The following is a 22,859-nucleotide window of genomic DNA, read 5'->3' as shown; positions in this document are numbered from 1 at the left end:
CTGATCCAAATGCTTAAAATCTTATTTCTGATAATTCCAGGAGCAGAACTTATAGGTGGTCTGTGAATGACAATATCCCATAAGCCTTGAGCTTTAATCATGCATCATTGAACATGCATCATGGATCACTAGGTGTGTCAAGAATGATTTCTAGCCCAACTAGACTGGTGCAGTGGTTGAGCATTGACCTATGAACCAGGAGGTCATCATTCAATTCCTGGCCAGGGCACATGCTCAGGTTGTGGACCCAGTTTGGGGTGTGCAGGAGGTAGCCGATCAATGATTTTTTTTTTCTCTCTCTCTCCACTCCTCTCTGAAATCAATAAAAATAATTAAATAAAAAAAGAATGAATTCTAGGTTCTACATTGTCTCCTATAAGTTAACTGCCTGAAAGTAGAATAAACTTGCTGATGGACATGTAAACAAATGCTACTGCGATGAGCGTTTGTTTACAAGTTTGGTGTGGACATGTGTTTTCACTTCTCATGAGTGTGTACTTAAAGGTGGAGTTGCTGGCTCATATGGTAACTCTCTTTTTGACATTTTGAGGATGGGCCAGACCATTTTTCCAAGTGGCTGCACCATTTTTCATCCCCACAAGCTATGTATGAGGGTTCCGCTTTCTCTGAATTCTCAGCGAGACTTATCTGACTTTTTTTGTTTTGTTTTAATATATTTTTATTAATTTCTGAGAGAAAGGGAGAAGGAGAAATAGAAACATCAATGATGATGGAGAATCATTGATCAGATGCCTCCTGCACGCCCCATACTGGGGATTAAGCCTGTATTCTGGGCATGTGCACTTGGACAGAATCAAACCTGGGACCCCTCAGTCTGCAGGTCAAGGGTCTATCCACTGAGCCAAAATGGCTAGGACTTATGAGACACAGATTCTAGCCATTCTGTATCTGTTGCTATCTCATAGTGTTTTTTTTATTTTTATTTCAGCTATTTCTAATGACTAATAATGTTGAACATCTTTTCACCTAATATTTTATTTTTAATGGCATTTTGGGAAGAAAAAGATAAGCAAGTGAGTCTGATCTACTGTGTTTAAGACATTATTATGGGTGACAGGAAAATTTTTCTTCTAAATATTTGAAAACACATATAGCAATGCCAATTCTGTAGTTTTCTACTTCTATACATTTAGCATGTTACTATAGTTACTGTGTGATTCAGGAACAGCAATACTGTGCACTGGATTTACTCTGTATGGAGTTGAGAGAAGAATTCACTCAAATGACTCCTCAGGGTTGACTACAAGGCAGATCAGAACTGATTGCCAAAGCCTCTAAAGCTGCGTGCTGTTTACATCTGTGGTGCATACGTGTGTCCCAACACGTGATGAATATCAAAGAAAAAGGGGAGCTTGGACATGGGCACATAGCATGTGTCTGAGAAATAGATGACAAGATGTTTCAATGGGCTTTTCCACTTGATTGTAAAAATGGGATGTATTACACGTACCAAATGATAGTTGTGAAAGTTGAGTGAGGGTACATGGAAAGATATAATGTTCTACCTGCTCTTATGCATGTGTAAGCATTTCCGTGTTAAGCTTTAAAAAATAAAAGATGTTGGGTACCTGATAGGAGAGGGAGGGAGCAAAATGATACTTGGCAAGGGTGCATCAGTGGATCAAGATGGGAATTTAGCTCTCTCAGAATAAGGTGATTTCAGGGAGTGTCATTCCTTTGAGGTTGGGAAGGAAATCTCTTTCCATAGAAAATATGAAGGAAAAGAGAAAGGAAGAATATGAAAGTGTGTTTTCTTTTAAGTGTTTCGTTAAAAAGTTTCCATCTCATGGGTTCTAACATATCCGTTGAGCAAGTGGGGATGGCCTCCATTTGAGAAAATTGAGATTAGAAATTGATTTGAGAGGATTTGTAGAGAGAAGAGACTAAGGAAACAGAACTAAGAGCCACTTGTTTTATTCACATGTTAGTAAGCACAGGATCATTATTTGTGGAATGAATGAATGAATTCCAGGCACTTCTGGGGTACTATTAGAATCAATTGTGAGATTTACTCTAGTAGTAATTAGTTAGTTATAGGAAATCATTTCTGGAAAAACACAGAGTTGAAATTTCTCCAGACAAGAAGGATTAAAGGGAACTAGAAGGGGCCCATTGTAGTGGGGCTTTTTAATGTTAGTCTCTAGATAGGCCATCTAGTCTACCTTAGGAAGGGAGGGAGCCAAGAGCTTCATGGAATGACAGGGAGTGAGTGGAAAAATGAAGGACATGGATTTGAAAAATTAACAATGGGCATCTATGCTGGAAGGATAGGGGATGAGGCCAAAGGGTAAAAGGCCAGACTATATTATTCCTGATGGCAGAGATGCTCCTGTAATAAGCTCTGTGTTAGTAACTGCCCTGGTGTAGATGTAAAAGACCCTAAGATGAGGTGATATAGGAATTGTAAGGCTGGGTTATTGGCTGCTTATCCATATAGATGTTAGAACCCTCCACTGCCTGTTCACCTCTTCAAGTTCCCTGCCCTGGGCTCCATTCCACCTTTTTGTCCCTACTAGGACTTACATAAATATCTGCATTTTTGTGTGATACCTAGCTTCAGATATTGTAAGGCCAATGACTTAACTCTGAGCAAAAAGTCTCTAGTGTGGTAGTTAGAGAGGGCTTTGGTGGACACTGGCTCTTGGTTGATTGTTGTATTGTTTTTTCTCCTTACACTCAGGATTCACAAGGCTTAGTTGAAGAGCTACCTGAAGTGCTCATGAGGTTGCTCATTCCATTTTTGTGTTTCAGTCTGTACAAGTGGGTTTGCTTTCCCTCCAGACCACTATAATGAGTGGATATGCGTAGATTTGCACCCCCCCCAAAAAAAAAGCATTCCATGGAAGTCTATTTTAAGCCCTCAAATAACTAACACTTGTGCATAGTCTAGAACTCACCTCTGGTTCATGAGCTGTAGGTGTTCTGGGGAGATTCATTATAGCTCCACCAAAACCATATCAAAGGTGGCATCTCCATCCTGATAGGTGAACTGTACACACTAAGGGCAAGATCCTATATATTTCCATCAAATATGGATGGAAGGCAGGCAATGAGATCACCTTTCCCAAACACAGGGATGCCATGCCTGATGACATCCGTGCAAACATTGCTGTAGTACTCAAGGAACAGCCCCATGACTTTTTGGTGGGAGGCATCAGTGTGCCCTGCAGCGCTCTGACCAGCCTTGGCAGGTGGAGCTTAGGTCACTTAGAGGAAGCTGGGAGCAAGACAGCATGCATTGTGGGGCTGAGGAGGCATAAACCTTTGTTCCACCAACAAGGTTATTCTTTCCCCTCTTTATTTGTTCTTACTTTCTCACTCACTCTAAGGCATCTTCTCCTTACTTTCACCTTTATATGGACGGAGAGGTAGGTAGCTGCCTGAATAACATTTCTATCACTGATAAACTGAGTGATGCTTTTCATTAGAAAAAAAAAAATCCCTCAGCCTGAAGAAGTACCCAGAGCTCAGAGATGAAAACCACTTCCACAAGCTGACTTTCCTGAAGGCATACTTCAGTGTCAAGTTTAAAGTAGGCTTCCCCAAAACATTAATGTGACCCAAATGAAAGATTTTTAAATGGTGTCTGTGCTGTTCTGAGACCATATCCAAAACAGCCCAAGATCCACTGCAGCAATATCCCCCAAACACTCCCATTCAGAGTTCACCCACCTGTGGGATCCTCTGATTACTTATTCTAAATCATGATTAAGCCACTGTCACTTCTTCACTGATATTTTCTGAAAAATATACCCATCCTTGTTCTTCTTCAGATGTGGATGGCCTGTCTTCCCTGCTGCCTTCCAGGACATCCAGCATTCCCTGAAGGGCAAGGTGTGGGCTGCTATCCATGTTCCTTAAGGCTAAGCTATGAGGAAGGAGACAGAGCCCATCTCCTCAAACCTCATCAGGGAGGAAGTGGGCTTAGGGGGAGGGCACATGGTATCTAGTTCTCAACAAGAGCTCCAGGGATCGGTCACTTTTGGAAGCCAAAGGAAGCAATCAGTAGGAGCTGAACTTACTCCTTTCTTTCCTTAAGCACAAGCCCTGGGAAACCCTTGCCCCCAACTCAGGACACAGAGAAGACATCACTATTATTACAGAAACATTTATTAGGCAAGTTAGTATTCCCCACAAGGAAGGTATTATTTTGGGGTGGGAAATGTTTCCCCCTGGAAATTATAGAGAAGCATTGTGTGTCTAAATCATGGAGGCTGATTTTTGAAAGCAGTGCCTCCAGCAGTGGTGAGAACAGCAGGAGGCCCCTTTGCAGCTTGAGGCTTGCAGGTGGGGCTGGGATGGGGCAGAGTCCTCCTGAGGGGCACAGATTGAGGGTGCTTCTGGCATATTTGCTGACCCTTTGATGCCACAACGTTTTGGGGGGGTCTGTCCTCATTTCTGGTATGTCTAGCATTGGTACAGCCCTGGCCAGCCAAGATAGCTGTGTGGCGGCCGGACACGGCATTTGTCACGTCGTAGGAGGGAGCCCTGCGGAGGAAATGACGCCTCTGCGCTGGCTCTGCCTGGGCCTGCACTGCTCCCTTCAGCACGGGCTTCCCCGACTGCGCTGCGGGGGGAAGGGGCTCTCGGGGGCAGGTGGTAACTACTGCAGGCCGGCGCCCCACTTTCTCTTCTGGGAACTTCCCAATGTCTGACATGACTCTATAAACTTGGGTAGTTCCAGTAAAGGGAGCTCTGCTTTGAAGTGGGCCTCTACTCTGTGCAGATGGTATGGGCCTTCCCCTTTCCTGGGTGGTTTCTTGCATTTTACATTTGATTGAAGGACAAAGCCTTTGAAAAAGGCTCTTCGTTTGATTTAGCAAAAGGCTATCAGGAGGAGCCATCTGTGTTCGGCTGTGGAAAGACTTGCTCCCAAGCATGTCCTCTAAAGTGGTGTCCTGAGAAGGAAATCTCTTTCCTCCAGGTTGGGAAAGTCTCAGTTGTGCATCTCCTGAACCAAACTCCTCATATTTGGGGCCTGTAGGCTCTGGGGGAGGGCACACGATACCTTTCTTTACAGCTGGTGGGGAATTCTGATCCTGGCAGGACCTCAATGCCTGCTTAGGAAGCCATGGTTCCTGCTGCTTCTCCAGACTGACTCCGCTGTCCTCCGATTGGACATGCAGCACCTGGTGAACCTCCGTGTCCACACTGGACACACACTTATCAGGAGTCAGGGGGGCTTTGTTAGTCAAGCTGTCTGAGTCACTGGACAAGTCCCAGTGTTGGCCTTGGGCTTGACTAAACTTATTTCCCAACATTATCATTAACCCAGCCATCACTTGCGCTTGAATTTCTGATAAGTTAGCTTGAACTGATAATTTAGATGGTGGATTTTCAATGGTCACAGTAGTTTCTCTGTTGATCCTTTGGGAGATTCCTGGCTTGCTGGTTGTCAAGAAGCCACTAGTTTTGGTTTGAAGAGCTTTGAGCCTCTCAGCCCTGACTATCTCCCTAGACATGCTGGGCCTGGAAGCAGGTTCTGATTTCTCTCTATTTGCGCCCAGTCGTATTTCTGCTCTGTCATTGGAATTCACACTGTTATTTTTTGTCTCCTGTGGGGTCCCTGCTCGCCTTGCAGGCAGCTTCGGGGGTTGTATGTTGGCTATCAGAGAATGTATCTGACTTTTTTTGCCACTAATGGTGTTTGTAAGAGGCAGTTTGGCTTTCAAAATTTTTTGGATTTCCTCTACGAGTGTGCCTGGGATATCAACGGGTTTATGTGAGGAGGTCTTTGAATCACTCAGCAGATGAACTTTTGGATCATTCTCTTGGCTGTGTCCCTCCTCCTTCCCCTCATTCTCCTCTATCTGAAACATTTCTGAGCTCCTCTCATAGAAGCTTCCTGGTTGGCTCAATCCAACGTTTGGATTTTCACTACTCTGGTCCTTCTCCACAGAGATCCATGAGAGGCCAGAAGTGCTCTTTGACTCAAGTATGCCTGAGCAATTGCTCAGAGGCCTCATTAGTGACAGAGACCCATTGATCATGCAGGGCTGGCCCTGGTGGTGTTGGATGAGCCTCTTTCTAAGGTGATGCTCAAATTTATCTCGAAATTCACTGCTAAGAGGAAACTCTACAGGATTGATGGAGATTGCAACATGGGCCTTAGAACTTTGAACCACAGAGGTTAAACCCCACAAACTTTCCTGTTCTTTCAGCAACACACTGCATTCTAGGCGTTCAGTTTCCGACGAGGTGTGACATTCTGATTCATTATTGGGTATGTGGACATTTATTTCACAGACCTTATTCTGGGTAATGGAACTGGATGGTAGGATTGGGAGTGGGGATTGAAAGTGGGCCTGGGTTTGGATCTGAGTGAGATGTAAATGCTGGGACTGAGGCAGGGTTTGAGGCAAGGGTTGAGGTTGGACCTCTGCCAAGGATGGAGATTGTAAATCAGAAAGTCCTGGGCATTCTTGGTCTGTGAAGGAATTTGAGATGCTATTGAAGATGATTGAATATTCACCTGAGGCATGGACAGCAGAGGACAAGGACTCACTGTGCAGAGTTGGGAGACCCCAGAATAGCTGGGCAGGTTTTTGGTTTAAGTTGTCTTCCCAGGTCTCTGGATATATGTACCCCTGTGCTGAGTCATGCTCATCAGGGCTGAGAAGTAAGAGATGACTAGGATCTATAAGTTTGGCTTCAGGGTCTGCCCCAAAAGAGATCTTTGTTGAACGTTGGGCAAGAAACCCTTGATATAAATCATATTGTGTCATGGTCGAAGAGCACAAGTCTTTGGGTTGAGGTGAGGACTGGTGCACTGCCTCTGGAGGCAGAGTTTGACCCGGTGGTGAGGGTGACAGAAAATTACCCAAGGTTGTCATTGAGTTAGAGGGGAGAATGGAGGGAGATGGTTGGGCAGGTTTAGGCAGTGGAGTTGGTATGAGTTCTCCTGGAGGGACTCCTGAGAAAGCAGAGGACTGATTGAATGATGTCTCAGTCACAGAAGCTGTCACAGGAGCTGTGGAAGCCACAGGAGACACAGATGGAGTAGAAGCTTTCAAAGCCTTTAAGTAAAGCCAATTGATTTCAGTAGCTGCATTGTTACACACCTCACAGGAGGAGTCTGGACATAAAAGTTGACGAAAGCGGGTGATGTCATAATTCGGTCCCAGGGTGCTGCAGGAGACAGGAGGTAAAAAGATGCAGCCAGGACCAGAACAAGGAAAGGAGGTCCTGGAGAGGGTGGGGCCACCTGAAGCCTGCTGCCCCTTATTACTCCACATCTATGACTTCATAATGCACTCAGTTGCACTCATCCCAAGCATTCACTCACATTCCCCCTCCTTTGGCAACCTCTACCATGACTAGGGAAGGCTCCAATGAATCTCTGGAACGGCACAGAACATGTTATAGAGAGACCAGGGAAAATGGGGAAAGACTAGTCACCTTTTCATGAAATAAATCAGCTCCCTTTCGTCGTCCTCGCTGTGATATCTCGAACCTGGGAACCAGGAGAGTGAGTTACATGTAAGAAAGGTAGACACATAGGCATTACACAGGGGTCCCTTTATGGGAGACCATTGGGATTATAGACTGTGAAACCCTCAAGAATTAATAAATGAAATCAAATGGTCAATGATAATATTAATAAGGTCCGCCTCCCCCATGTGTGTGTTGCTTAATTGATAAAGTACTTTTATATGTATTACTAGAGGCCCGGTGCACAAAAATTGTGCACTGTCGAGTGTGTCTGGGTTGGTGTCAGTCAGCCCCAATTATGCCCGCTCACAGTCTGGGACCCCTCGGGAGATAACGACCTAATGGCTTAGGCCCGCTCCCGGGTGACAAAGGGCAGGCCCAATCCCTATGTGCAGCCCCTAGTAGGGCTCAGAGCCGGGCCCTTTGGGGAGTTGGGGTACCACCCCGTCATGCACAGAGCAGGGTGGATCGGGAGGTTGCGATGCCACGCCTCAGTCACGCTCAGGGTAGGGTCGATTGGGGGGTTGGAGCGCCGCCCCGTCACGCACAGAGCAGGGCTGATCAGGGGGTTGGGGCGCTGCCCCCTATCACGCACAGAGCAGGGCCCATCACGGGGGTTTGGGCTCCATACCCTGTCACGCACAGAGCAGGGCGGATCGGGGGTTGGGGAGCTCTCCCCTGTCATGCACAGTGTAGGGTCGATAGGGGAGTTGGGGCACTGCCCCCTGTCACATACAGAGCAGGGCAGATCAGGGGGTTGGGGCGCCGCCCGCTGTCACAGAGCAGGTTGGATCAGGAGGTTGGGGTGCCGCCCCCTGTCACACACACAGCAGGGAGGATAGGGAGGTTGTGGCCCCGCACCCTGACACACACAGTGCCACAGGGTGATCAGGGGGTTTGGGCGCTGCCCCCTGTCACGCTGCTTCAGGGGCCAGGAGGCCACGTGGCTCCGCTGATCCCGGTGCTGGGAGGCATATTACCCTTTTACTAAATAGGATAGAGTCCTGGTGCACGGGTGGGGGCCGGCTGGTTTGCCTTGAAGGGTGTCCTGGATCAGGGTGGGGGTCCCACTTGGGTGCCTGGCCAGCCTGGATGAGGCGATGATGGCTGTTTTCAGCTGGTCACAAACCCCTTCAGGGTTCGGGTCTCCACTGGGGTGCTGGCCAGTCTGGGTGAGCGGCTGAGGGCTGTTTTCAGGCTAGTGGGTGACTGAAGCTCCCAACCTCTCCTTTTTTTCTTTTCTTTTTTTTAAATTCTGGGACTTATTTACCTTCTATGACTGTCACTGGAGGTGAGAGCCGGCTTTAGCTCTGAGGCTCGGCTCCAGCTCTGAGACCTCAGCTGCTGAAAGCAGGTCTCTGGGTTTGTTTGGGTTCTATAATTGAAACACTGTTTCAGCTCCAGCTCCAAGGCCTTGCTGGCTGAAAGCAGGTTTCTGGAGTTTGTTTAGCTTCTATAATTGTAACATTGTTTCTTAGAGAGCAGTTCAGAGGCCGGCAGCGGCAGGAGGGGAACCTTGGCTTCCTCTGCCACTGGAGCAAGCAAGCCTCCTGTTCGCTTCAGCTGCCTGGTGGCCGGCCACCATCTTGGTTGGCAATTAATTTGCATATCTCCCTGACTAGCCAATGGGAAGTGTAGTGAAGTTATGGTTAATTACTATGTTTCTCTATTATTAGATAGGATTGCATTTGTTGTTCAAAACCACTCTGAAGCAGAGGGGCCAATGGTCACAATAAAGAGGAATCGGATCATCCTGAAGTCAGAGTACTTTCTCAAAGTCAGGAGACAGAACTACTGACTCTCGACATCTACTGGGCAGCACCCATGGCCCAGATCCCTCACTGCTTCTTACCCAGGGGCAGCAGAGCAGGGAATCTGAGCAGTATCTCAGGTCCAGTCTTTCCATGAGCCTCTCCTCTGAGGGCTCTGTTTCATGAGAGGGGCTGTATCTACCAAGTGACAGAGACCGTGGAACTGGTACCTCAGGGGAAGGAGAGAGAAGGATCACCCTTGGGGAGCTCAGGTGGAATAGGCAGAACCTTACCTCTCTGTGTCCCACCTTTCCTCCTCCTCTTGGCTCTGACCCGATGCTGAGAACAAAAAGGAATGAGTGGGTGATTAGGCCTCATTTCTCTCCTCCTCCCCCTAGGACACTCAGACATTTACTATCTAAGGATAATGTCTCTCTGAGCCAACCAAATACATTTTAACTAATAGAACTTTGTGTTCCTTTTACCATTTTTAAAGCTTTAAAATGTTTTTAATTTTTCCTTTTTTCAAAACTCAAAGAAGGACTTTGTTTATGGGGTCCACACTTGGTATACTCAGAGGTCCTCTGCTCAAGGTCGGCATATAATCTGAGGCCTACAGTCCATCTCTGTCCCCTCAGATAGGACCCAGTCACCTGATGGTGCTCAGGCTGCAGCCTCTGCTCACTCAGCGGCTCTCAGAGGCTCAGCCCTCCCTGCTTAGCAGCCCAACAAAAAGGCTTGGTTAAGTGATGGCTGCCAGGGCAGCATGACTCAGGATGAAGTGCTGGTTAACTCTGATGTCCTACAGAGAGTCCCACATCTCTAAATAACTGGATCCAGGATGGGGAATCCCTGTGTTTGGAGCCAGAAACCTGTCACCACATCCCGATGGTCTGTGAGATTCAGTTGGAAGCCTGAGTCCTCCCTGAACCCCTAGCCCTCCCTGGTACCTTCCCCTAGAGAAGCGATGTTCTGTTCTCTCCTCAGATGTGCCATCTTCAATGTCTCTCTGACTCATCCAAACCCATTTAGAAATGCGGGAATCGAAATGGCAACAACAATGAAGAACTCTTTGGGGGCTCACTTACTGAGGGTTCCTTACCTTTGGGGTATGTTCATTTTTCCAGAACGTTGGGATGGATGGAATTCCCACGAAGAAAATGAAGAAGAAGAGCAACAAGCTCAACACCAAGATGGAAATGATGTTGAGGTTGCCATATAAACGTTCTGAGCCGAAGCTCAGATAAAACTCTAGAAGGCTATTCAGAAATAGACTGAGTCCCATTTTCCGAACAACAACGCTGCTTAAAGCAACTGAGCTCTGAGAGCTCCGACTCTTGGCTTTATAGCCAGGCCTGCATCACAGAGCACTGTAGAGTCACAGAGGGTTTCTGAGAGTAGGGTGGGTCCACCTTCAAGAGGGTCTGACCATAGCCCCGCCCCCCAACCAGCCCAGCATATTCCCTCCATCTCTTCTGGGCCTCTAGGTCCTTCTGCCCTACTCTCCTAGCCTGTTTACCATTTTGCCTTTTAACATATCACATATTTATTTACCGTAATGAATGCTCTGCGTGTTTCATCTGTAACCCAGATATTAGCTGGATCTCCTTTCACGTTGGTCACTTTGACTTTGGTCTCACCAGGTCCACAACCTTACAAGTCTGAAATACTCCCTGGAAATTTTGCTTGTGCCCAGACGTTTACAATGAGGATCATATATGTCCTCAAATCCAACTTACATAAATGTGGGTAAAGAACTTGAAGGTCTTTTCGACTTCCATAGTTTTGTGAATGTGAAATAGAAATTTTTTTTTTAGTAAGTTATAATTGAATAATAAAGCCTAAAATATCATGCCTCCCCCACCCCCCAGGTATACATTTCACATATGTTACATATATCCAACCCCTAAGTTCTGTAATAAAGCTCTCCGCAGGTCATTTCAAGCAGACATGGAGGTGGCCGAGTTGGTGTGTGTCAGAGTGTGATCCCCATACAACCCATGACAAGTTCTCCGTTGAGGTACATCCCCACACAGCAGTCCGGGTCCACGTATCAGACTGCACTTGGTTATACTGTCTACAAGGAGGAGTGTTTTCCAGAATCTTGACTAGAATAACGTGCTGCTATTTGAGGAGGATCATTGGCTATAAGTCATTCGTTTAGGACTCTCATAAGTTTTCAGTTTCCCAGGGACCATCCTCGGCGCTCTCTCACTCCGTCCCTATTACTATCCCTGGGCGGAGCCGCATGCGGACAGCTGTTTTCAGGGTCCCCAAAAGGCAACTGGTTCAAATGAAAAGGATGTAGCCTCTCAGGGCTGTCAGCACCCCCCTTACTTAGTGGGAGACAGAGCAAGCTTACTTGTACTCGTGTTGAGTCTCACTGAACTCCCGCCATCATGGGTCCATGGAAATCCTGTGCCGTGGGGCTTCCCCAATGCTGTTTGTGAAGGGAAAAGCAGGCACTCATATTGCCCACATCCCCTCATGCGCATGCTCCATTGTCTCCATAAACTTTACCTACAAAGCTGAGTTTTAAGGTAAAATTATTAAGAATCACAAAATGGTGACAATGGAGCATTAAACCCAGCACTGAGTGCTCCTGAGTGTCCCCTGAGTGACAGCACAGGTTGTCGTCCTCGACCTGCTCTGCAGCTTTCTTTCTCGCCTCAGTTTACATTCTGGTCTTTCCTCTCTCCTTTCCTCCCGCCCATCCGCGCTCTCTAAAATCAATAGAAAAATTATCCTTGGGTGAGGATTAACAACAACAACCAAAAAAATCCCCTTACTTAGATCTTTATTGCTTGTGATATGAGAATATGGATAAACTATTTGAGGATAAGTTTTTAAATATACTTTATGGAATCTTAAATAATCATTTTTGTGGATGATGCATCAATATGTCCGTAAATGTTCTCTCCAAGTAAACAATTGGATATACTACATTATTTAAGTATCCTGATATTCTATATATATTTACCTTTATGACTTACCATGAGCTGATGTTATTTTAAAATTTTACTTTCTCTTGTATTTCTATTTATTTCCCCTTGCTTAAAGTTTCAGTACCACTATACTATTAATTCTGACTTTATCAATATAAAACAACACTTTTACCCTGGTTTAGACTTTTTTGCTTTAATTTTAGTTTGATAACAATATATCTATATTTGCTTATATAGTTTTTCATCTGTTAATGAAAAACTGTCTTGTATCATTTTGAATGTCCCTCGGTATGTATCTGATTTTCAAATTTTGTTTTAAAGCCAATTTTACTTATGCAGACAGTGTCTGAATTTTCTCAACCTAATAATAATTTATTTTATTGCATTCATTTAAAAATTGCTTACTACTGTCTTGCTATAAAATGCTTTGTTTGCTCTGACAGGTAGAGTGAGGAATCAAAGGTCAGGGGGACACCTAAAGAACTCTTTTACTCTAAAGCAGTGGTTTTCAACCATTTCTATACACCAATAGTGAATGTGCAGAAAGAGAGACTAAAAAAGCAATCCCATTTACCATCACACCAAAAAATTAAGCTACCTAGGAATAAACTTAACTAAAGAGGTAAAAGACCTCTACTCAGAAAACTACAGGACGTTGAAAAAAGAGATAGAGGAAGACATAAACAGATGGAAGAACATACCATGTTCTTGGATTGGTAGAATCAACATCATTAAAATGTCCATACTTCCCAAAGCAATCTATAAATTCAACGCACTTCCCATTAAAATACCAATGGCATATTTCACAGACCTAGAACGAATTCTCCAAAAATTCATCTGGAATAAAAAACGACCCCGAATAGCTGCAGCGATCCTGAGAAAGAACAAAGTAGGTGGGATCTCAATACCAGATATCAAGCTGTATTACAAAGCCACTGTTCTCAAAACTGCCTGGTGCTGGCAGAAGAACAGACATATAGATCAATGGAATAGAATAGAGAGCCCAGAAATCAGCCCCAACCAATACGCTCAATTAATATTTGACAAAGGAGGCAAGAACATACAATGGAATCAAGATAGTCTCTTCAATAAATGGTGTTGGGAAAATTGGACAGATACATGCAAGAAAATGAAACTAGACCACCAACTTACACCATACACAAAAATAAACTCAAAATGGATAAAGGACTTAAATATACGATGGGAAACCATAAAAATTCTAGAGGAATCCAAAGGCAACAAAATCTCAGACATATGCCGAAGCAATTTCTTCACTTATACAGATCCTAGGGCATTGGAAACTAAAGGGAAAATAAACAAATGGGACTATATCAAAATAAAAAGCTTCTGCACAGCAAAAGAAACCATCAACAAAACAACAAGAAAGCCCACTACATAGGAGAACATATTTGCCAATGCTAGCACTGATAAGGGTTTAACCTCCAACATTTATAGGGAACTCATACAACTCAGCAAAAGGAAGATAAACAATCCAATCAAAAAATGGGCAAAGGACCTAAAAAGACACCTTTTAAAAGAGGACATTGAGAAAGCCAAGAGACATATGAAAACATGCTCAAAGTCGCTAATCATCTGAGAGATGCAAATCAAAACAACAATGAGGTACCATCTCACACCTGTCAGAATGGCTATCATCAACAAATCAACAAATGACAAGTGTTGGAGAGGATGTGGAGAAAAAGGAACACTTGTGCACTGCTGGTGGGAATGCAGACTGGTGCAGCCACTATGGAAGACAGTATGGAGTTTCCTCAAAAAACTGAAAATGGAACTCCCATTTGACCCTGTGATCCCACTTCTAGGAATATATCCCAAGAAACCAGAAACACCAATCAGAAAGGATATATGCACCCCTGTGTTCATAGCAGCACAATTCACCATAGCTAAGATCTGGAAACAGCCTAAGTGCCCATCTGTAGATGAATGGATTAGAAAATGGTGGTACATCTACACGATGGAATACTATGCTGCTCTAAAAAGGAAGGAACTCTTACCATTTGCAACAGCATGGATGGAACTGGAGAGCATTATGCTCAGTGAAATAAGCCAGTCAATGAAGGAAAAATACCACATGATCTCACTCATTTCTGGATAATAAAGACCATTATAAACTTATGAACAAAAATAGATACAGAAGCAGAGCTGCCTCGAACAGACTGTCATACTACAGGAGGAAGGCCGGGGAGGGTGGGGGGGAAGGGAGTGGGAAGAGATCAACCTAAGGACTAGTATGCATGCATATAAGCATAACCAATGGACACAAGACACTGGAAGGTAGGGGAGGCCAGGGGATTGTCAAGGGCGGGGGAAAAAGAAAAGGAGACATATATAATACTCTTTGTAATACTTTAAACAATAATAAATTTAAAAAAAAGAGAATGTATGCCTATGTCTATTTCTTTTAAGGACCTTTATATTAACTTACATCGCGCTCTCATCTTGTTTTCAAGACCTTACACCATGTGTAATATTTAAATGGAAAGGAGGTTCGGAACCTCAGACTGGGGTCTTTAGCTAAGAGATCATGTGTTCAGCTAACATATCTGCTGGGGTAGAAGAAGGGGAAAAAACACATGATATATGCAGAGTGGGAGTTGGTAATACTCTACCAAAATGTGTTTTCTGGAGTTCTTTATTTATAGATGGGATAAATTTTAACCATGTAAAGGTCTTTAAAGGTAATATTTTCTCATTTCTTTATGTTCTTAACTATTCTGTCCAACAGTGTACAAAATTAATTGATCTGCAATAATCCATCACCAAACACAGTTGCAGTGATTGTGGTTTTGAGAAGTTTTGGGCCCCCTGTTCTGTTCCATTGATCTATATGTCTGTTTCTATGCCAGTACCAGGCTGTTTTGACTATAATGGCTTTGTGGTATAGTCTAATATCCAGTATTGTGCTCCCTCCAACTTTCTTCTTCTTTTTAAAGATTGCTGAGGCTATTTGGGTCTTTTTTGGTGCCATAAAATTTTTTGAATATTTTTTCTAGATTTGTGAAATATGCCATTGATATTTTAAAAGGGATTGTGTTGATTCTATAGACTTCTTTGGGTAGTATAGACATTTTAATGATGTTGATGTTAATTCTTCCAATTCATGGTCACAGATACTTTTCCTCAGAAGAAAAAAGAAAAAAAACTAATAGAAGAACAAAATGCCCTGCAAAGTTACTAGGAGGATGGGAAGTGTTGTCTTAGCAACAATTTTTTCGTCATGAGAGTCCCAGCAGTTCTCATCTGCAAGTGGAGATGGCCTCAGTTTGAAAAGTGAAATTTTAAAAAAGCATGGGGGAGCAGATCAGCCTGTGCCAATTAACAGAAAGCATGACAGAGAGGGCGGTGAGGCCATGGCACACCCATGCACCAATGGCAAACATCTCTAAATTCTTTAGTAATCTTTTTACTGGCAAGATCCCTTTAAGGCTATAAGCCCCTAATAGCCTAGCTAGCCTCTATCAGTGGTCCTCAACTTTTCTAATGCAGCAACCCTTTCATACAGTTCCTTATGTTGTGGTGACCCCCAACCATAAAATTATTTTCGTTGCTACTTCATAACTGTAATTTTGCTACTGTCATGAATTATAATGTAAATATCTGGTATGCTATATGTGTTTTCCCATGGTTGGGACCCACAGGTTGAGAACCACCACATCCAGTTCCCTTCACCAATACAGTGTCTAGCCCTGCTGATCCCTCTTTCTTCTGCCAACTTCCTTCTCTTTCCACAACATTTTAAATTCTTTAGTTTACATAGCAATTGTAACAACACAGTCCACAACCCAGGACCAAACACATTTTGATTAGGGAGTGGGCTTCTCTTTAGCATAATTTCTGAGCACGATTGTGATTATATTTAGCAGTACATTTTGGGCTGTGTCTGTGTGGTTTTTTGTTTGTTTTACTCACACTGATGTTTCCTTCTATTAAACATTAATGATTGTTTTCCAAAATCTACTAACTTTTTACTGAAGTTCCTATTGGCATCTCTATAGTTTTTTAAATAATGTAGTTTTGTTGATGTGGTACATGTATTTACTTCCTCTCCCCATGCCAGCTAATCCTTGAATAGTTACAACCCCTACAGCTCCTTTTTTTAGATTTTAAACTGCTGAAATGAAGCCGTGTCATTTCCTTACATTTCTTGCCTGCATTCCCTCTCTGAGTCCGGAAATGTGTTGACATCTTTTGTCTTATCCTTTCCCCTATATGTCCGTCTCTAGTACTTACTTTCTTTCAATCCTTTGTTTAAATATAGTTCACATTCCATACAATTCACCCATTTAAAGTGTATAATTTTATGATTTTAGGGTTTTCAGATATGTACATCCCCACAGTCAATTTTAAAACATTTTCATGACTTCAAAAAGAAAACTTACAATCTTTAGTTGTCATCTCTCCTCCCCTTTCTTCCCCCACCCCCAGCCCTAAGCAACCACCAATGTATTTTATATTCCTCTAGTTTTGTCTGTGTTGAACATTTCATATGAATGGAATCACATGTGATCCTTTGTGACTGGCTTTATTAACATAATGCTTTCAGGGTTCATCCATGTTATAGCATGTATTCATAGTTTTTATTGCCAAAAGGTATGACATTGCATGGATATACCACCTTTTATTTACCATTCCTCAGCTGATGGACATGTGGGTTGTCTCCACCTTTTGAGTATTATGAATACTGGATGCTACTGCTGTGAGCGTTTGTTTACAAGTTTGGTGTGGACATGTGTTTTCATGTCTCATGAGTGTGTACTTAGAGGTGCAGTTGCTGGGTCATATGGAAACTCTCTGACATTTTGAGGATGGGCCAGACTCTTTGTCAAAGTGGCTGCGCCATTTTTCATTCCCGCCAGCTATGTGTGAGGGTTCCACCTTCTCAACATTCTCAGCGAGACTGCTTCTAGCCCTTTTTTGTGTGTGTCTGTTGTTATCTCACAGTGCTTGTGATTTGCATTTTTTTCTGATGGCTAGTGATATTGAGCATCTTTTCATCTAATATTTTACTTGTAATGGCATTTTTGGAAAGAAAGAGATAAATGTGTCTGATCTGCATTTAAGTCATTTGCATACATAACAGGAAAAATTCTTCTAAATATTTGAAAACACAGTGCTGTTGTTTTTAACATTTTGTTGAAAAGTCCCCATCTCATGGCTTCTTGCTCCTCTCTGAACAGTGGTCCAGCACATCTGTTGAGCAAGTGGTGATGCCCTCAGTTTGAGGAAAGTGAGATTTGCCATGGATTTGAGGGGCTTTGTAGAGAGATTAGACAAAGGAAACAGGGAACTGAGCTCCATTTGTTTTGTTCACATGTTAGTAAGCATGGGAGCATTATTTGTGGAATGAATGAGTTCCAGATAGTTCCATGGAACCAGTAGAACCCATTGTGAGATCTGATCTAGTAGTGGTCAGTTACTTCTAGGAAGCCCTTTCTAGAAAAACACAGAGTTGAAATTTGTAGGAAGGATTAAAGGGAACTGGAATGGGGGCCCATTGCCGTGGAGCTTTTGAAATGTTAGTCACTAGATGGACCATCAAGTCTACCTTAGTAAGGGAGGAAGCCAAGAGCTTTGTGGATTGACAGGGAGTGAGTGGATAAATGAATGACCTGGAATTGAAAATTAACAATGGGCATCTATGCTGGAAGGATAGGGGATGAGGCCAAAGGGTCAAAGGAAAGACTATATTATTCCTGAGGCAGAGATGTTCCTGGTCATAAGGTCTGCAGTGTGGCAGTGACTGCACTGGAGCGGCAGGAAAGGACCCCAAGATGAGATGGTGTAGGAACTGGGAGGCTGTGTTATTGGCCGCTTGTCCACATGGATGTTACAACCCTCCGCTGCCTGCTCACCTCTTCACGTCCCCTGCCTTGGGCCCCATTCCACCTTTAGTTCCTTTTTGTTCTGCATTTTTTCTGTGGTCTCTAGCTTCAGACATTGCATGTCCAATGGCATAACTCTAGACAAAAAGATGCTAGTGTGGTAGTGAAAGGGGGCTCTGTTTGGTTTTTGTTTTGTTTTGTTTTTTCTATTTATACTCAGGATTCACAAGGTTTACTGGAAAAGCTACCTGAAGTGCTCATGAGGATGCTCATTCCATTTTTGTGTTTCAGTCTGTACAAGTGGATTTGCCTTCCCTCTAGACCACTGTAGAAATGGCGGGTGTGTGTGTACATTTGTCAGGGGAAAAACAATACCCCCCAAACACTCCTATTCAGGGTTCACCCACCTGTGGGATCCTCTGATCACTGACTTCTAAATGATGATTAAGCCACTGTCTCTTCTTCACTAACACTTTCTGAAAAATATACCCGTCCTTGATCTTCTTCAGATGTGGAAGGCCTGTCTTCCCTGCTGCCTTCAAGGACATACAGCATTCCCTGAAGGGCAAGGTGTGGGCTGCTATCCATGTTCCTTAAGGCTAAGCTATGAGGAAGGAGACAGAGCCCATCTCCTCAAACCTCATCAGGGAGGAAGTGGGCTTAGGGGGAGGGCACATGGTATCTAGTTCTAAACAAGAGCTCCAGGGAACGGTCACTTTTGGAAGCCAAAGGAAGCAATCAGTAGGAGCTGAACTTACTCCTTTCTTTCCTTAAGCACAAGCCCTGGGAACCCCTAAACCCATGCCCCCCACTCAGGACACAGAGAAGACATCACTATTATTACAGAAACATTTATTAGGCAAGTCAGTATTCCCCACAAGGAAGGTATTATTTTGGGGTGGGAAATGTTTCCCCCTGGAAATTATAGAGAAGCATTGTGTGTCTAAATCGTGGAGGCTGATTTTTGAAAGCAGTGCCTCCAGCAGTGGTGAGAACAGCAGGAGGCCCCTTGTCAGCTTGAGACTTGGAGGTGGGGCTTGGATGGGGCACAGTCCCCCTGAGGGATACAGATTGGGGGTGCTTCTGACATACTCGATGGCCCTTTATTGCTATAGCATTTGAGGGGGATCTGTCCTTGTTCCCATTATGTCTAATACTTGTAGATCTCTGGTAATCAGAGATAGCTGCTTGGAAGTCAGACTTCTTATTTGTCACGTCATAGGAAGCAGCCCTGAGGTGGAAAGGACGCCCCTGGACTGGCTTTTCCCTGGCCTGCACTGCTCCCTTCTGCACAGGTTTCCCAAACTGCACTGCAGAGGGAAGGGGCTCTTGGGGGCAGGTGGTAACTACTCCAGGCCGATGCCCCCGTTTCTCTTCTGGGAACTTCCCAATGTCTGACATGACTCTGTAAACTTGGGTAGTTCCAGTAAAGGGAGCTCTGCTTTGAAGTGGGCCTCTACTCTGTGCAGATGGTATGTGCCTTCCCCTTTCCTGGGTGGTTTCTTGCATTTTCCATTGGATTGAAGGACAAAGCCTTTGAAAAAGGCTCTTCATTTTATTTAGCAAAAGGCTATCAGGAGGAGCCGTCTGTGTTAGGCTGTGGAAAGACTTGCTCCCAAGCATGTCCTCTAAAGTGGTGTCCTGAGAAGGAAATCTCTTCCCTTCAGGTTGGGAAATTCTCAGTCGTGCATCTCCTGCAGCAAACTCCTCATATTTGCGGCTTGTAGGCTCTGGGGGAGGGCACACGATATCTTTCTTTACAGCTGGTGGGGAATTCTGATCCTGGCAGGACCTCAATGCCTGCTTAGGAAGCCATGGTTCCTGCTGCTTCTCCAGACTGACTCCGCTGTCCTCCGATTGGACATGCAGCACCTGGTGAACCTCCGTGTCCACACTGGACACACACTTATCAGGAGTCAGGGGGGCTTTGTTGGTCAAGCTCTCTGAGTCACTGGACATGTCCAGGGGTTGGCCTTGGGCCTGGCTATGCTTCCTGCTCTCCAACTTCAAGTTCATCTCAGCAATTAGTTGCTTTCTAAGTTCTGATAAGGTAGGAGCTGGATCTGATATTTTAGATGGTGGCTTTTCAGTGGTCACAGTGGTGTCTCGCTCTATCTTTTGGGATATCCCTGGCTTGCTGGTTGTTACAGACTGACAAGCATCAAGCTCCTCAGCCCTGACTATCTCCCTGGGCACGGCGGGCATGGAAGCAGGTTCTGCTTCATCCCTATTTGTAGCCAGTTGCATTTCAGTTCCATCATTAGAATTCACACTCTTAGTCTCTGGTCCAGGTTCTCTATTTGCTTGCCTTGCAGGCAGCTTTGAAGGTTGAATGTTGCCTGTCAGAGAACATCTCTGACTTGTTTTGCCACGGATGGTGTTGGTGACAGGCAGAGGAGGTGGTTTGGCTTTCAAAATCGTCTGAATGTCCTCTGAACGTCCCCGTTGGATCCCCCGTCCCTCCTTGCCCACAGGTGAGGTGGCACGGAGACAAAGATTGAGGCCGGGGGCTGAATTTTCTGTTCCCACTTGGTCACTGTGAAGTGATTCAGAGCTTTTCCCCAGAGGCGTGAAGGCCCCAGATTTAGTGCTCACCTCAGAAATCACTTTGGTTGAGGAGGAAGAGTGAGGATTAATCAAACAATGGGAGGTAGGACCTTTTGATTTGAAGTCCTCTGTGGATTCAAGGACGTTGGCAGATAGGCCTCCCAGTGCCTTCATAGGCAAGTTGGTATCGTGGTCTTCCAGCATCTCCCGTGCACCCGCCTGAAGGCAGGCAGGCTCCTGGGATGTGTCCAGGCAGTAGTCCCCACCCACTGATGGTGACAGACTTCTCTGTTTAATTTCCCTGTTGGATTCTATAGGAAGTGTCTGCTGCATAGAGTGCTGTGAATTCTGCACAGTCCCAGGGAGGTGACCCTCACTGATTTCCCCAAATTTTTTGCTCAGGTGTACTTTCAGGAAATTAGCCAGTTGCTTCTGACTTACATTCTGCCTTATCACTCTCCTCATATCAAAGCCACGTCCCACATCCTTATCTGAATCACTGTCAGAGTCACTCACCGGGCCTTTTGGAAAGCTATCTAAGCTGTCTTTCTCATCCTCAGACAGCTCAAACATTTCTGAGCCCTTCTTATAGAAGCTTGCAGACGGGGTCACTCTATTTAGAATTTCACTATCTTGGGCCTTATACATAGAGATCCATGAGAGGCCATAGCAGCACTTTGGCTGAGGTGAATCTGAGCAATTGCACCTAGGCTTCATGAGTGACAGAGAGTCATGGATCCTGCGGGGAAGGCCCCACCGGTGTTGGATGAGCCGCTTTCTAAGATGATGTTCAAATTTCTCTCTAAACTCAACGCTGAGAGGAAACTCGAAATGATCGATGGAGATGGAAATATTGGCCTTAGAGGGCCCGCAGTAAGGAGAGGTGGGAGCTGAAGGACAGCAGGCTTCCCAAGAACTTTGAACCAGAGAGGGTAAACCCCACAAACCTTCCTGTTTCTTCTTTAACACATTCCATTCCAGTTGTTCAATATCAGATGAGGTGAGGCATTCTGATTCATTCTGGGGTGTAAGGCAATACACTCCACAGACCTTAGTCTGGTGTATGAGACCAGATGGTAGGATTGGGAGTGGGGATTGATGGTGGACATGGGGTTGGAGCTGAGTGAGAGGTAAGTAATGGCATAGGGGCACAGTTTGAGACAGGAGTTGAGGTTGGACCTTAGGCAAGGATGGGGGTAGGATATAAGGAAGTCTTGGGGATTCTTGGCCTGTAAAGGCATTTGAGATGCTATTGAAGGTTGTATAGTCACCTGGGACATGAACAGCAGAGAGCAAAGACTCGCTGTGCAGAGATGGAAGACCCCAGAAAAACTGGATAACTTCTTGCTTTAAATTGTCCTCCCAGGTCTTAGGATATGAGTACTGTTCTACGGAGTCATGCTCCTCAGGACTGAGAAAGAAGAGTTGTCTAGGATCTATAAGTTTGGTTGCAGAGTTTCCCACAGAAGAGATCTTTTTAGAATGGATGCCAGGAAACTTTTGATGGAAATCATATTGTGAAGAGAACAAGTGTTTGGTTTGGGATGGGGAATGGTGTCCTGGAAATTCGGATTCTGAGTGAGAGGAAGGCTCTGTAGGCAGAGTTTGACACGATGGTGAGCATGACAGAAAATTACTCAAGGTGGTCATTGAGTTAGAGGGGAGAACAGAGGGTGGTGATGGGGAAGGCTCAGTCAGAGATGATCTGAGTTCTCCTGGAGGGACTCCTGGGAAAGCAGATGACTGATTGAATGAAGGCTCTGTCACAAGTGCTGTCACAGGAGCTGTGGAAGCCACAGGGGACACAGATGTAGTAGAACCTTCCATAGCCTTTGAGAAAAGCCGATTGATTTCAGCAGTTGCATTATTACATGTGTCACAGGAAGGGTCTGGACATAAAAGTTGGCGAAAGTGAATGGAATTATGACTCCGTCCCAGGGGGCTGTAGGAAACAGGAGATAAAATGATGTGGCCAGGACCACAATAAGTAAAGGAGGACCTACTGGCCTGATCAGGGCGGGGCCACCTGAAGCCTGCTGCCCCGACACATTGGTCCACATCCATGACTTCACAATGCACTCATCTCAAGGCATTCACTCACATTTCCGTTCCTATGGCAACCCCTCCAATCACTAGGGAAGGCTCCACTGAATCCCTAGAATAGCAAAGGTCAGGCACAAGAGAGCTCAGGAAAAAGGGGAGACGACTATTCACCTTTTTAGGAAAGAAATCAGCTCCCTTTCCTCCTCCACTTGGCTGTGGTAATTTCTCGAATCTGGGAAACCAGGAGAGAGAGTTACATGTAATGAAGGTAGACACAT

At 44.8% G+C, this 22,859-nt stretch overlaps 1 protein-coding gene across 1 annotated transcript; it reads right to left on the bottom strand.

Moving 5' to 3' along the window:
• Positions 1 to 18,934: 18,934 nt before the first annotated feature.
• Positions 18,935 to 22,602, bottom strand: LOC308528456 (spermatogenesis-associated protein 31D1-like; the record flags this gene model as incomplete). Its single annotated transcript, XM_081104039.1, is given in 2 exon segments — positions 18,935 to 19,005; positions 19,008 to 22,602. Coding segments are annotated over 2 exon segments (3,666 nt in total).
• Positions 22,603 to 22,859: the final 257 nt, after the last annotated feature.

The sequence above is a fragment of the Myotis nattereri genome, assembly GCF_964212035.1.
Source record: "Myotis nattereri genome assembly, chromosome: 12".
In the NCBI taxonomy this organism is placed as follows: Eukaryota; Metazoa; Chordata; class Mammalia; order Chiroptera; family Vespertilionidae; genus Myotis; species Myotis nattereri.
Note: the sequence above shows the minus strand (reverse complement) of the source record. Positions and strands in the feature narration are given on the sequence as shown.